Source organism: Aphelocoma coerulescens, chromosome 4, assembly GCF_041296385.1.
Source record: "Aphelocoma coerulescens isolate FSJ_1873_10779 chromosome 4, UR_Acoe_1.0, whole genome shotgun sequence".
In the NCBI taxonomy this organism is placed as follows: domain Eukaryota; kingdom Metazoa; phylum Chordata; class Aves; order Passeriformes; family Corvidae; genus Aphelocoma; species Aphelocoma coerulescens.
Window position 1 is genome coordinate 64,085,577 of NC_091017.1, and position 16,061 is coordinate 64,101,637.

The following is a 16,061-nucleotide window of genomic DNA, read 5'->3' on the forward strand; positions in this document are numbered from 1 at the left end:
GGTTATAGCTCTGAGCCTCAGCAATATACAAATGTTTGCTTTTCCTGATAGCTTGAGATAGTTTGTCTTCTAATTAACAAAGAAAAGCTAGAAGAGTTTTGATAGTAATTGCCATCACAGTAGAGTGAAAAGAAATAATATATTGCCTATGTCCAAAATTAAACTACTTGCCATGCTTGTCATAGAATTATAGAATGGTTTGAACTGAAGGTTACTCAGTTCCTTGGTATTTAGGCATTCTCAATTCTCGTTCCTTGGGAGGTAGCTGATAATAGGGGGCTGCTTGAGTGTTGGTCATAGTAGAAATAAAACTATGCCATTTGCTGTAGGTTAAGTAGGAGGATAAATTTGTGTGTCCCTTTGTTCCATAGTGACTTCAAGGGAGGTTAATTAGTATCCAGTTTTGAAGACATAGCTGTGAAATTTTGGGTAGAGAAGCAACCTCTTTATGTCAAACTCTGTCATCCTGTCATGCATATTTTTGGATATTGAGAAAAATGTTAGTAAAGGAATCTTAATACACCTGACCTGTAGCATGTAGTCTTGCCATCTCTCCCTCTAACCTGCTTTAAAGTTAGACTTTTCCTTCAGAGACTATTTTTTAGAGCAACAAATTCTTGTACTTGAGAGCAGTTTTACCAGGAGAACAAGCCTTTACATTGTTTGGAAAAGCTAAAGTAGGAAAAGCAAAATAAAGATGAAGGTTTAGTTTTGAGAGGAGCATCATAAATCAGGGTGTTTGCTTCTGTCTTACCAGGATACACAAGTCATGTTATTTTAGGTACCTGTTGGTTCTCCATCATTTCATTTATGTGGCTGTATTATGGCTTCCTTTGAATGAATATTCTTTGGAGCAAGAGTTATACTTACCATGTATCTTTTTCCCCATAGACAGCCTGGTTTAGGTTTTTCTTAAGTCTTATTTAAAAATACTAAGTCTACTACTATCTAAGTCTTCTTGACACCCCAACTTAGGAAATCTGATAGTCAGGCAGGAGTACGGTACCATTTGTGTTAGTGATTCCCTTCTCCTGTGTTTGGGTGTCCATAATGGCCTTTCAGGGTACTGCCTCTCTAGTATTGAGCTGGTGAATTGCAATACAAAGTAAGAGACTGAACAAATGTGCCAACCAGAAATTGCCTGTAAAGCACCTGACTGTGGCCTCAAGGCAGTGTCTGCCCTTGGGGGATAAATCCTGCCTGTGGTGACTGGATCTCAGATTTCTACTGGTTAAATCTCAGAGTTAGGGCTTAGCCCATCAGATGGGTTTGTAGTCAGCCTGATTTTCAGGCTATCACCACTCTGGTGATTACTCTTGTCTTTTCTGGTACTTGTCTGCAAGGTTAGCTGTTGTGAATGTGAGATGTTTAAGAACAAAATTCATCCTTCTCTTTAAGTCTGTTTTACACCAAATCTAAACAAAAAGCTATGGTTCATGTATGATAAGAGAGCTTTGAAGTCTCTTATGGGACCTTTAATTGCCTTACTGTTTGTGCAGATCTGCTGTGCCATAATGAGAACTTTATGGTAAGGGGTGATCAAATACAAAATAATCATCATTAGTGCTGACAGGAAGTCTAGCTCACTTTCCACCTTTTGTTTCAGTAGCAGGAAATGCTTATTACTTTAGCATTAATAGGGACTACTTGTGTGCTTTTGAAAGATCCATGAAGTTACGTAAATAAATTGTGCTATTATGAATAAATCTTGCTGAAGTTATCAAATGAAAAATACTGCTTTGCACAGTTAACTTAGAAGCATTTGTCAAGGTTAATGATACTTGTAAAAGAGCCTAATATTTCTAAGTCTCATACAATTTACCTAGGCTATACACATTTTCTGACAGTACCCATGCAAATGGATTAGTAGCTGTACATTAATAACTTCAGAAGACTTTGGGTAAACATCACTTTTCCTTTGTTTTTTTTGAATTAGTAGTACAATATTGGCCCTTTTGGCTTAGTCTGCCTCGTGGTGTATGTGGGAGCCTGTACAAAGAAAAAGAGAATGTGTAAATTTCTGGAGACCTTTCTTTCTTCTGATAATGTTGAAGTTTTTTTGGCTATAATTTTTTGATTCTATGTTAGAATGTGCACTTACATTAACAAATATCTGTTGTGTATGTTTTTTGTAGTGTTGGAGTGCTCTGTGCATATGCTGCCAACCAGCATTTAACTAACCAAGTCCGAGGAGCAAAGAAACTGGTTAACAGTAATTTTAAAGATCTGAAAATTTTCCTTAACGACACTCCAGCGGTAAAGAATTTTTCTTTATGGGGAATGAGGGTGGGAGGGAAGAGGTGTAAATAAGAAATATTGCAGAAAATTATTCTTTCTTTCTGTTTAATATAAATCACACTTGGAGCATTTTGTTTATTCATTGTGTGTCGGTCTCACTAAGTAGAATAAATGGTGCAAGGTAAGATGTTTTCACACAGTAGTAAGTGCTTGGGATTTACCCTGATGGATCAGCATTCCTTGAACAACTTCAGAGCTGTAATTTGGTACTGTGCTGCTGTGATGCTTGTTGGCACTTTTCCTCCTGCTGAACTAGTGTACATCACAAGCAGAAGATAAATAATTTGGAAAAATAAGGTTTTGAAAGGGGAACATAAAAAAAAAATTAATTACATGAAAACTTGGATTCCTTGTTCCTCTTTCCTGTTTTCTTGTATTTTGGGCATACTTCCATGTGCTCTGGGACAGAGCCACAATAACTTATTTGCCAGGAATATTTTTGACTGTTTTCTGTAAACCTGAGTCACGCTGTACCATACTGAACAGGAAAGATTCTTTTCTTTCAAATTTTCCTTTGAGTCCCATAAACAGTCCTCCTCATATCTTGTTTTGTGTTAGGGGAAAAAAAAAAAAAAAAAAAGAAAAGAAATGCTAGTTAGGAAGATTTGTAGACAATGGGCAATTTCAATTCTTAGTGAATTTGTAGGGGGACAAAAAGTTCTGACAGTCCTATTACCTTGACTTTCATTAGTTTTAATTATTTGAATTTAATTTTATTAATCTGTTTTAGTTTCACATGACTGATAAATTAAAAATAGATGGAATTCATGCAGTTATGTGGAATCCACAAGTGTGGTAGCATCTCAGTCACAGTAACTCTGGGCTCTTTTTCTGCTAACCAGGGCTGTGTGAGAATAGGAAACATCTGGGGGATACCATAAAATGTTTTCCTATCTGGAGTTGTTCCCCAAACTTGTTTGCGCGTGGTGTTGTGACAGATGGGTGATGGAGGTATATGGCAAGAAGTGGAGGTTATGCCAATAATCCCTCTTGAAGCAGAGGGCTTTTGGTCAGTCTGGAGCTGATGCTGGGGTCAATTCAGTCACATCAGAAACCACCAGAGTCCCCTTGACAGTGTGCTGGGTGCTGACAGTCAGGAACATCAGAGGAGAAAATCTGTTATGTAGAAGTAACCACCTTAATAGAGAAAAAGCGGACAATAGCTAAAATGTTAATAAAACCACTGAATGACTAAATTTAAAAGTGTCAGGACTTGAATACTTTTGCCAGAGGTTAGTCAAAGTCTCACTAAGTAGTTTTTTAGTTTCAGCATGGAATTAGTACCTTTTCTTTTTTAGACTTGGTGCTGATGCAGTCATCAGCTGTATCTCCTGAGTCATTTTGCCAGACAAGGTGCATGAGTATCATGTATACACACACATATTTGTAAGAATTTCTTGAAAGGAGAAGAATTTCAACTTTTTGAAGAAAGTTCTAGTATCCAAATAATAGGCTATAAAGCTCTGAAATTCAAACTGATGTCCTTGACTCATTGGTATGAGGTGTGTACAGCATGTAAGAGGATTTGAAAAAGAAGTCCTGTGTTAAGAGTTCATGTCACAGGAGATTGAGAGACCCTGAGTATTGAGCTATAACACTATTAGTTATACAGAATCGCCTTTTGTCTGTGACATTGTTGGAGACAATGCTAAACCTGTAGCCCTGCAAAATTTTAGTCCTTTGGTTAACCTAGGTAGACCAAAAAAATAAATAAGCAAAAATATACCTACAGCCTTCTTAGAAAGAAACTCAAATTTTTTTCTCCTGTTTTAGAAAAAGGGGGTCCACTTCATACTTTGTAATTTAATTAGATTCACTGGTGTATGATCAATAGGTTGTTTTGAGGGTGGATTTTTTGCCTTCTTTTCTTTATTTCACAGAAAGTTTGAAACTGCAAGCCAGCTACACTTTGGTACACATTTGAATCATGCTTAAAATTGGAAATCCATTTGTCCAAGTGTGTTAACCTTTACACCACTTTAACTCAGCTGGGGTAAAATTCATAGTGCATTATTTTCACCATGCAGAAATCATTAAGGTTATTTAATGTCTTTTTAAAATTAGTATAGATTTCCAGTTGGGATTGTTCTTTATTAGCCTTTTCTCCAAACCCAGGATTTGGTGGTAACTGAGTTGCTGGTTAATATTGTTATGGTGTCTCGGTAGAGCTCAAGGCCAAATCCACTTGGGAATAAGGAAAACCATTTGTATTAAGACAGAGCAGCTGACTCCTTTCCACAAGAGAAGCTCTGAGAGGCTGCCCAAATACAAATCAGTCTGGTTGGTGAATTGTTTCAAAATTGCCACCACATCAATGCCGTGTCTTTCCATGAAGGAGGAACTAATGCCGCGAGAAAATCAAGTAACAGAGTTGAAGACACGGAAAACCTTCTTGGCCTGACTGACTTGAAGCATTCATAAGGCTGCAGTCCCTGCTACTTAATATTTTTGAGCTGAATCATTTGCCACAGAGATATTCCAATTAAGTAGATGTCCCAATTAGACATATGCACAGTTCTACTAAGCAAATAAAATACTTAGTTAAAAACAGAAGGTCAGTGTTTGGAGAGGTTGCACAAATATTTTGATTGTTTCAAAGTGACAATTTGACACATTGAAAAGCATTACTTCTTTTTTCAATTCTTTTAATAGTTTTTTTTAATCATCTTCTTCTCAGCAAATTGACTACTTGGTGAGCCAGTACAACACTACTAAGGATAAAGCACTCTCCGACCTAAATAGTAAGTACTTTTATTTAAAGGGGGTTAGCAATGTGTATTTAAAAGCTTCAGTAAGATGATGTAATTAGCTCATAGTGCAAAGCAAAACTTTATTTATGAGAATATGGTTTTCAAATGGAAGTGCTATTCTCAGTGATAAGTGAGACTAAAATCCTTTTCATATACAGTGTCTCAGAGATAGTATAATGTGTAGTATTTCCCGAAATGAATGTATTTTATTGGATTATTGCATAATATTTTATTTTCCTTTTAATCGGTCGGTAATCACTAATACTTAAAGCATTGGTTGAAATATTTTTCCTCAGTTTTTAAATTGGAACCAAGTATCAAGGAACAGAGCTACTAGCAGTTGTGATAGTTCCAGTGAGAGAGATCTCTGTCTATTTTTCTTGTTCTACCTTTGTCCTCTATTTAGCTAGGAGTTGAGGTATAAGCTTATCTGCTTTCTAAAGCTGCTTAATGTATTTGCCATTTCAGAATGAGCAGCTGAAGAGCAGGAGATAAAACTTGTAGTAGAACTGCTGCACTTTCCCCTTCAGCACAGTTACAGTATGAGGCATCACTTTTAAAGCTCTCAGTAAACAAAAACAACCAGAAAGCGGATTTCTTTTTTTTTTTAATTTAAGATTCACTTTCCAAAATTCCCAATAGAAAGGGCTGGCCATAGTCAGTACACATTATGATTCAAGGTGCATTGTTAGCAGTTGGTAATAAATGCATACAGGTTTGCATTGATGAAATGAGGGATTGTTTCTGGGATCAAACTCTGCAACTGTGGCATTGTGCCACTTACAATAAATTGAATTCTATGCCCAGAATCTCTGCTTCTATGTAGGTTTAAAATGTATTTTAAAGGTAGTTTTCAATGCAGTCAACTTGGCATACCCGAAGGTTAATGTGTCTTATCTGTGTGAGGCTTTATTGCACACTGAATATGCTTGTGAAAGTAGTAGTAGCAGTACTTAAGTAGTCTTCCTACTTAGTTCTCAGGAAGAACACTCTGGTCTAAAAAAATAGATGTAATCTTTAAGTCTGTGATAACAATAACAATAGTAATAAAAATTGATATTTGCATTTCAAGTATTAGCTTGAACCTTCTTAGCCACTCCAGATGGAAATTTCAAATTAAATGTTTATTTGTTCTCAAGGCCAATTTATGATGTTAGTTAACAGAACCTAGGGGGATCTGTTATGAGAGTAATCAACAAATAAAGATAGCTTTTATTTTCTTGAAATACCAGAATTAAGTGTGTGACACCTGGGGTGCTTTTTCTAAGGGATTTTCTAAGGATTTTTTTTCTAAGGGAATCAACAGTAGCAGAAACCTCTAGAAAACTGAAGATGAGTTCAGTTTGCCCACCCTAAGGAAATGCTGAAAAGTGTTTTCTGCTTGGTAAAAATTCTCATCCCAAGCCAGACATGATAGTGCTGACAGTAAGGGATGCTTTTGTACCATGAGTATTCCCATCTCATCAAAAGGAAAGCAACTGAAAAATCAGTTTACTGTGATCTGAAAATGGAGAGGACCCGGTGATCACCTAAAGGATGCGTCACATAAAAATGTTTCAGCCAAATCTGCTCAGTGTTTCTCTGTTCTTTGCTGAACTAAGGTTTATTTCTGTTTGTGGGCAGTGAGACTGGAGGGTTTGGAGGCAGGGGTAGCTGTGTCTGTGAGTATCTGTGCTGGATGTACTGCATGAGGGTGCAGGGGCTGGGGACGTGGGCTTAACATGCTTAAGGGATTTCAGCAGAGCTAACTGGCAGGTCTGGCTTGTGGGTGACCTTGATGTTGCTGGATACATGAGGAACAGGAGAAGGGAAAAGAACCCATTCTTTAGTTTCTCTCGCACTATGAAAACATAGTGTATAGTGAAAGAGTATGGCACAAAATTCCTGTCCAGATGCTGGACCTCTTTAAGATAAATTGTGGAAAAATCCTATTCCCAAAAAAGTAGTAAATGTAGTGAAATATATATTGTGAAGTTTGTTGAAACTCTTGTGTGTCTTTACCTGCGTGGTCAAGTGTTACTGAATATTTTCCACCATATTTTGATTTACTTCTTTCATTTATAGGCCTATAGCTAGCTAAAGCAGAACTGCGTTCCTGCATTACCTTCTGTCACTTTAGTTCTGACTGTCAGGCCTTAGAAAAATTCCAATAATATATGTATATATATGTATATTTCTTCATATATGTATATATATGAAATTGTATGTATAAACATATATGTATGTATACAGTATATGTATTTGTTAAGTAAGAGTCTGACAGCGTGTAGTTTGAGACAGTTTAAATTGAACTGTGTATAATGTGGGGGTTTTTTATCTCTTCATACTACAGATGTTGGACCTGTGCTTGGAACCAGAGTTCAAGAACAGCTGGGAAAAGAAGTACGTCCTGCACTCGATGCAGCTCTGACAATGGCAGGAGGTAAAGATGTACACGTTGTTGTATAATGTTCTGTTGCCATGGTAAAACAGGCACAGCATGGAATAGCTTTATGCATGAGTCAACTTACCATTTTTCTACATGCCTTGATGTTTCTTTGAAACTGAGGATTTCAGACATCTTAAGATTCATAAATACATTTAAAAATTAAATCAAAATTTACATGCTATTGTTCATACTTAGTTGTGGCAGTCATTGAAAAGAGATGAAATTCGAATTTCCTGCTCCAGGTTGCTGTCCCTTTCTGTTGAATAATAAGGGATGCTAGGAAAACTGTCCTTTCAGAGCTACATAATTACTATAGCCATAACTATTTACAGATTAGTGTTCGACAGGGCAGGGATTTTTTCCTGCACACTGCCAAGATTATTACGAGGCTGCTAACCAGCATTTCTTCGTTGTATCTTTGAGTTTGGTATTACTTATTCTTAGTTCTCTCTCCCTTTGAAGAAAATATTCCTTTACTATTTTTCCATTTAAGGCTTCTTTTTTCAGGAATCAGGTACAGCTTACAGAGCAAAGGGAACACACCCATGAACTTGAGTCACTTTGGTTTTGTTTTTTTTTTTTTCACCCATGAATTCCTTCTCATTCACTTGTCATCGTTCTCCTTTTTTTCGCTTTATTTCTCTTATTTGTCTTGAAGTCAAAGTGGAAAGGGCTATCAAAGGTAAAAACCATGATAAAACCTTGTGTGGTGTGAAGTGCACTTTATTTTAGTAACTTTGTGTATTTTTAGTAGTGTCTGTGTGGTTCTTTGTCTACTAAACACCTGTTCAGTGTTTGGGGTACTTTTCATTTCCTTTTGTTTATTTGGTGTGATTGGGACAGAATCTAAAGCCAGATGCTCATTAATGCTTGCCTGATGCAACATGATCTCCTTACCTTTCATCCTGAAGCTATGTGATTTAGGAGTTGAATTATAAGCAAAATACTGAAAATCCAATTTGGTGGATATGGGCTTTTAGTTTCTAATGACCAAATGTTAAAGTTCTTTACTGAAACTGCTGAGGAAGGAGAGTTGGGGAAAGGGTAGAAAAGTAGGAAGTGGATGAAATCTCAATAAAAGTAACAACGTGAGCACATTAATTCTTTGTAGGAAAGCATAAGTGATGTATTCTTATGTGCAATAAAACATGTGTAATAAAGTACATATTCTGTGCTAGAGGGTTTTTCTGTGAGGGAGGCAGTAATTAAATCAGTATTGTTAAGAAGATCGTATCATTTATGCATATACCCTTTCTCTTCATATGTGTATCTCTAGGCTGCTTTCTAACAAAAGCATTTTTTAAAAAATTTCATATCCTTGCAGCCATCAGAGAAACGAAGGAAGCTCTGGAAAATGTGAGTGTCTCTGTAGAGGTTTTGCAGGAGGGAACAGAGAGACTTCATGCCAACTTGACAGATGTTAAAATGCACCTAAGCAACACCCTCAGTGACTCCGCGTGCAATGCAGCTCAGGCTGCTTCAACTTGCAATATCATCAGGAATTCATTGAGTCAACTGAACATCAACGCCAATTTTACTGGGGTAAGATCTTTTAATAATATTTTTTGGACTCTTAGAGTGTGATTGCCTTGAATAAGCCCATTAGTATTTCTGCAACTCAGTGGCTTGGTGTGTGCTGTCACTTCTGAGATGTGACCTTCCCTTTTTCTGTGTTTCTGGATAATTCCAGTCACTGTTTTCATCTTCTGTTAGAAAAGGATAAAATGTGTGTGTCTTGGGGTGACTAAATTTGTTCCGGTTTGGCCAAATTTAGAAATATATCCTCTGAGAGGAGGCAGGTTACAACCATCCCTCCCCCACCAGGTTCGGGAAAAAACAAATTTTCCTTGAAGGAAAGTGAAAGAGGTAAAAACTATTTATTTAACAAACACACAGGAAGAGGATAATGATGCTAAATAATAAAACCTCTCACTCTGCTGAGAGAAACCTGGGAAAATTTCAGAGTCCTTCCATAGATCTGTCTCTCCCCCTCCTTGGAGCTGAGACGGGGTGGTGGGCCCACCTCCAGGGCCAAGGCCTTGGTGGAAAATCCTCCCGATATATTCTGATGTTGAAACAGTCCAGCAGAGGAAAAAAAAAACAAGGAAAAAACAAAGTCCCAGGAAAACAAAAATTCAGCTCTCTGTCTCTCTCCAGAGAAAGAAAAAGGAGCTGGAAAAACTGACGAAAAGCAAACAGGGTACTTTCCCCACTCTCGCTCTGCTGTCACAGCTGAACACAGAGCTGTCGCTATCTCTGTGTCCTTGAAAACATGAAAACAAACTGCTTAGAAAGTTCCCTCGGTTTTGTCTCTCCCTGCTCTCAGGCTCAGTTTAAAGGCACAGAAAGGCACAAAATTAATTTCTGGACATGGGGCAGTGATAGGGGATATACGTCACAAAGTCACCCCAAGACAGTGTGTCAAGCAGCTGTGTTAAAGTGCTGCTGTGGGCAGTGAAATAACCTGCCCTCCCAAAAATGCTGAGGGTTGAGCTTTGCTTTCGTACAGCAAAGGTTTCATGAAAGTTTTAGGAAGATTCTACTACAGATCACTCTAGTTTCTTTACCCTTTCTCCTAACTTTGAAATATTTACTGAATTAGCAAAACTGCTACTTCAATGTGATTTAGGCATGCTTTTTCCTTCCTAGTTGCCGGGCGTGAACTCACAACTTGCAAAGGTCAATGATGTCCTTAAAATAGACCTTTCTAGTCTAGTTCAAAAGGTACGTTTCTTGACAGATTTTTAAACTGTTAATTAATAAACTGGACTATGTGTATCACTTGTTCCCCTTGGTTTCTCAGGCAGAATTCTTTTGTTGCCACCTCAGCCTGCTTCATGGTGGATATCTCTCATTGTTTGGCCAAGATTTAGCACTTGAAAGTATGAATGTAGTGCTTTGTATCTCCAGGATACTACAGATCTAAAATGTATTGTCAGTTGTCTGCTTTAAAGAACAGTCCTTAAAAAATGAAAAGAGACATGTGGATCCAGTAGTATGCTCTCTACTCTTTTGGTTCAAGCTAAAGAAATAAAAAAAAATCCATGATCTCCTGTATTTTTGTTTTATTGATTATTGTATTTTATTGATAAAACTATACTTCTGTATAGTTTTATTGTATTCCAGCTATTGGAAATATTTATTTCAAATTCTTTATGCACATATTTAACATTAAATCTGGTGTAATGGACCAAGTGTAACTGCTATTAGTATTTTTGCAAGACTTTCCAAATAACACTGTGATTTTCACCTAGAAAAAGAATGGCTTAGTTTGAGCAGTTAAAAAATCTAGGAATCTGAAAACGTGTGCTAGGAATAGAAAGCACTTTCTGAAACCAAAGGCTGTGTGTTGGGGTTGAGATGCCTTCCTGCTTCTGAAGTGATCAGGCTTGCAGGGAGTAAGGCTTAAAGCATCCACTGCAATGGCTTCTCCTTTCTGTCCAAATGAGCTACTGAGCTTGGCCCCCATGGTGTGGACCCCTTCTTTCCCCTTCTCACTGAAGAAGGCATTGCAATATCTTTAGAGGCAGTTGGATTTCATTGTTTGTAATATGCATTTCATGTTTGGAAGGCACAGACTTGCAAACAGGAGGTGTTAGGCTGGTACAGAGTAACTCCTTTCACTTCAACTCCTTTCACTTAGTGAATCTTCATATGTATGTTCTGGCTTTTAGATGAGATAGATCTGGCAGGCAACAAAATTTGAGATGATTGTGACTCATTCATATGTATTTAAATATAGATTTTTTTTTTCCAAGGAATATTCTGGAGACAAAACTGAATCTGAAATATACTTAGAGTTCATATTTACTTTCACCTTTTCTAATATGCAGTAATAAAACCATATTTTTCTTAGTATTACCATGTACATTTTAGTGTGTGTGTACTTTTGATCCTTGAATAAAGGGAAAAAAAAACCTGCAAACAATTTGTCAATGAGAAACATGCCATAATTTTTTCACCTTTTATTCCCAGGGTTATGCAGCATTTAATGATACTCCAGACTTGGTGGTGAATCAAACCAGGAACATTTTATCGGGTGAGGACAAACTATCTTTTCACTTTGTTTAATGTTTTTGTTTTCTTTTATTGGTAATATTTCTTTGGCTAAATATCATTAAAAATGGAAATGTAGAACTTAACTTTCTTTTAAAATTTGGTGCTAGAGGAAAAAAAAAAATGTAGAAAGCAGCTGTGTCTTGATGAGGACCCTAAATTAAATCTAAAAATAGACCATATGGTATTTTATGGAGGAGTTTTATCTGTTAGGTTTTTTACTGCTGAAGTAATGAGAAATCCTGTGATCCTCACTTCACACTGATGCTTTATTTGGTTGAAAAACTAATTTTCCTTGACCGATGCGTTTGTGGCATATTTAGGAGTGTGATGTTAGAAAAGCTGAACCCCCCTGCTGCTGTATTAAAATGCAGTGGATGGTGAAGGGGAAGTCAAAATATGCCTTAAGGATAACTTAAATGGCTGTCTCAGCTGTTTTGTTACTTGGGCTTTACACTTTTTGCTCTTTGACTGTACCTGTGTGGTAGTACAGTGTATGTATACTAACCTGTTTTAATTTTTGTTCTTGCACTGTGGACCTGTTCTGCATTATATAAGCAGCTGTTCCTTGTAAGTTTTTCTGGCTTGTTTTTTTTTTCTTCCTCTCCTGGGCAAAGTAAAGCACAGTATAGATATCAGCATAGTGTACTGTGTGAATTTGCCTGTAATGAGCTGGTTTTCTAAAACTGAATTAGGAAATTACACTTTGAATTAGGAAATCTAGAGCAGATTTACTCATTTTCCATATCTGAGATGTGTAAACACAGACAAAACATCTTAATTTATCTTTTTGTAAATTATTGGGGCATTGCTTATATAAAAACTGAGTTTGAGTTACAAAACCGAGTAAAATAAATAGGTTTACTAGAAAAAAATTACATTTATCTGTTAAACTAATTGCATTTAACTTCTAAAACAACTGTGATTTGTTACCTGGTTGGATTTGAGGGGTAATCATCAAAACAGACAAAAACTTGTCCAGTTGTTTTTTGAGAAAGAAGGAAGTGTTGCCTACTACAAAATTACAACCTGCAGTTACGCATCCTGCTCTTTCAAGTATGTTTCCAGTTAAAAGAAGGGAAGAGTATAGAGAAACTCCATTTTACACATGGACAATATATATAATAAGTGAATTAATCAGATCTTTGTATATCTAAATAGTGTCTATCTAAACTGTAAGTAGAGGGTAGCATGATTGGACATAATCTGAGGGCAAAATGGCTTAATGGATTGTTACCTCAGGAGTGTTGCTAACTAATTGGAATGAGTTCATTAAGTAATCTCTTTTAATAGAATTGAAAATAACTAGTATAGATTCTCAATATAGGCAGTCCAATTTCTTTCAGAGTGTTGTATTCCCAAGGCATGGAATTTGAATAGATTTTGTTCTTCACCTTTATAAACTTAGTGGCTAATTGTCTTGTTCAGTGTTGCCATTTGCAGTATTGCATGAAAAGCAAGATTTAAGTTGGGTAGATAAAAAGTGACACATTCATTACAATGAGAGGAAAGAGGAAGAGCTCTGGCTCAACATCTACATCTTTCATCATTAAGCTGAATGCTAAAAGCAAAGTGTGCATTTTGAAATGCCATTGTGCTACTTCAAAGCTTGATGCTTTTGTCGCCTGCTTGTGTCTTTCTTACATTTGTCTTCATGGCTTGTTTGTTACATGTGGCAAATGGCTTAATAGCATTTTATAATGCATACACGGAATGTAAATTTCCTCTATGGATCTGTAACAATGAAATATGTTTGTTCTTTTAGATATCAAAAGTGTGCTGGAATCCATTGGTTCAAATATTACTACCTTCACAAAAATGCTCCCTGTTCAGAAGATTGTAGCAGATTTGATGGTGTATCTTACACAGAGTGAGGCATATGTTCAAGATTATTTTCCAGTCATGGAGCAGTACGATTTCTACAGGTATGTACAAGAAATAACGCAGGACTGAGGCACTACCCACTGTTAATACTTCGTAATATTTTACTGTTCTGAAAAGGCAAGTAAACTATTAATGATGAACACAGTGAAGAAAAGTTGCTATAAAGCAGTTGTTTGGTACTGGCATTTTGGTAAAAGCCAAAAATGCAGCTAATCAATATCTGGGTTCTGTTTCACCAACAGAGCAGGAGGTAGTTTCTACTCTGTAGACCTTCGGGTCTTTTTCAGGAACGATAGATACAGGTAGATGTCAAAGATGGAACACCCAAAGGAACTGATTGTTTCATAATGCCAGGGTGACCTTTTATCTAGATCTCGTTTTCATTGAGTTGCTGGCAAATCGTGAGGGTGTAGGACCAGAGAGGCCTTAAAGCCCATCTGTTGTTACTGCACCTTTTGTACTGCAGAGGAGGACTAGCAGGGATTCTGCTTCACACCTTGTAAATCTTTGTGCACCTGTGCTTGCCCCTACTGGTGTAGTACTTGTCTTTGTGGTCAGTTGCACCTTGAGAAAAACATACTCTTTGAGACTTTTGTGTCTCTTATAGTTGAGTAACCTCATATTTTGAAGTGTAAAGCTTTTCATTTCATACCATCTATCTTTGTCCAGTTTAGTCATTTCGGTCCTCAAGCTCATCAGATTCTCCCTACATTTTGTTTGATACTTGAGTTGACTTTATAATCAATACTTGCTTCTGTGTTTGTGTCATAATCAGTTCCACTGCTACAGAATGCGTTGCTGGCTTTAATGCTGTGATAAATGAAAGTGAACAGAAGACTGAACCTTTAGAAACTTGCTTAGAATCTTACCTGTAGCCCATTTCTTATCTGACAGTTTTTGTGGTGAGCCTTAATTTGACAAATTTATTGATACTTTCTTTGAAGCTCATACTGCATTTAATCAAATAAATATGTTGTTTTATTCTGCTACAGAGAACATATGTCATTTACATGGCATGTAAATGCCGGTTTTGTTAAACCTAACCTAACAGTACTTCAAGTACAAATGAAACCAATAAGCCTGTAGTTGTTCAAATTACTTCCTATCTATTCCTTTCTTAATTACAAGTGCATTATATGTAGTTCTTAATAAGTCTCCTTTTATAAATATGCCTGTCAGCATTCATGTTTTCCTTCTTATTGGCTGTGCATGTTCATTACAATATTTCTTTTACAGATTTTTCTCTACAAAAGTACAGGGAGGAGAAAAGGGAACTTAAAAAATAAAAGCTGGCAGAAGTGACAACAGAAGGGAAAAAGAAGTGCAGAGGGAATTGGGAGAGGATGAAAGGATAGATATGTAATGTGTGAATAGATGGATATTCTCCAGCTACCTGGACAGATTGAACTGTTATGTGATGTAATTAATAAAAATGAAAATTCATTTCCTGTCCAAGATTTTTCTCCTGATCAAGTTCCATTACTGTTTCATACACTGATAGCAGTCCAGCACAAACACATAAAGCCTAGGTTTTTACAACCTTAAATATAGTTATTTACAATTACAAGTCTAACACAGTGTGCAAAATGTTAGTAAGCCTCACAGTAAGAGCAACTGTGTACTTCATGACCAATGGCCAGTCCACATGCATAAATTTTTCCATTGATTGTTGAATTACTGTTTGAACATCTGCTTCCTCTGAGTAATTGTGTGCTCCACTTGGAGCACTTTGACACTTCAGCACAGTCCACCTGCAGTAACTGGGGTTGGGAACACCTTGTTCCTGTGGCATTTGTTCCCCTGTCCTTCAGTAGCAGCTGACTGCGATCCAGCAGTGACTGTGGGCTGGCCCAGAATACACGCTAGTGTAGCAAATTATTCTTCTCTTTGCTGACACTGGTTGCTCAAACAGAACCACAAGTGGGACATTTGGGAATAGAGTATTGCATGATGTCTCCTGAAGGTCTCCAGCATGTTCTTTGTGTGAAAATAACCAAGACCTTTATGTTTTATTCCTTAGGTGGCTGGGTTGTCTCATTCTGTGCTGCATGGTGGTCCTGATTCTGGTCTTTTACTATCTTGGATTGCTATGTGGCACCTGTGGTTATGATAAACATGCTTCTCCAACAACCAGAGGCTGTATCTCCAACACTGGAGGAAACTTTCTTATGGCGTAAGTTTCACTTACTGGTGAAAAAGGGAATAAAGGCACCTGTAGGAGGTTGGTTTGGTTGAGTTTTTGAAGGACACAGATATGAAAAGAATTTGGTTTGTTACATAGGTATATCTCCAGAGAAAAAATAGAAATAAATATTGATTTCACATGCTTACACTGAGGGACTTGGGGATTTGGGGTTGTTCTTTCATTGAGGATCATGGCTGAAGGATAAAACCTTTGAATCTACCATTGTAAGGTGAGTGCTGTGGCTAATGAATTTCTGTGCAAGCCTCTTTGGAATCTGTAAAAACGGGGGACAGACAATAGAATATATTAGGGGAAATCCAAAACTTTTTAGTAGACTTGAACATTTGGTCAAAATTTTAAAAAAAGCCATGCAAGGAGACAAAAGCATTTGACCTTCTGAGAGCGTTTCTGGATGTTTGGGGTTGAAAAGTGCCTTGGAGTGGTTTAATGTAGTTTCTGC

General features: G+C 37.0%; 1 protein-coding gene across 10 annotated transcripts in view; it reads left to right on the top strand.

Annotated features, from left to right (window-relative positions):
• The window catches only part of PROM1 (prominin 1), a 64,610-nt gene that overhangs the window by 33,115 nt on the left and 15,434 nt on the right, over positions 1–16,061 (top strand). For all 10 annotated transcript variants that reach the window (XM_069014387.1, XM_069014385.1, XM_069014392.1 and 7 more), the window contains 8 exons: positions 2,136–2,256; positions 4,976–5,039; positions 7,381–7,470; positions 8,801–9,018; positions 10,126–10,200; positions 11,452–11,515; positions 13,298–13,457; positions 15,437–15,589. In XM_069014387.1, the coding sequence (XP_068870488.1) occupies positions 2,136–2,256; positions 4,976–5,039; positions 7,381–7,470; positions 8,801–9,018; positions 10,126–10,200; positions 11,452–11,515; positions 13,298–13,457; positions 15,437–15,589 (945 nt within the window). The remainder of the gene's footprint in view (positions 1–2,135; positions 2,257–4,975; positions 5,040–7,380; positions 7,471–8,800; positions 9,019–10,125; positions 10,201–11,451; positions 11,516–13,297; positions 13,458–15,436; positions 15,590–16,061) is intronic.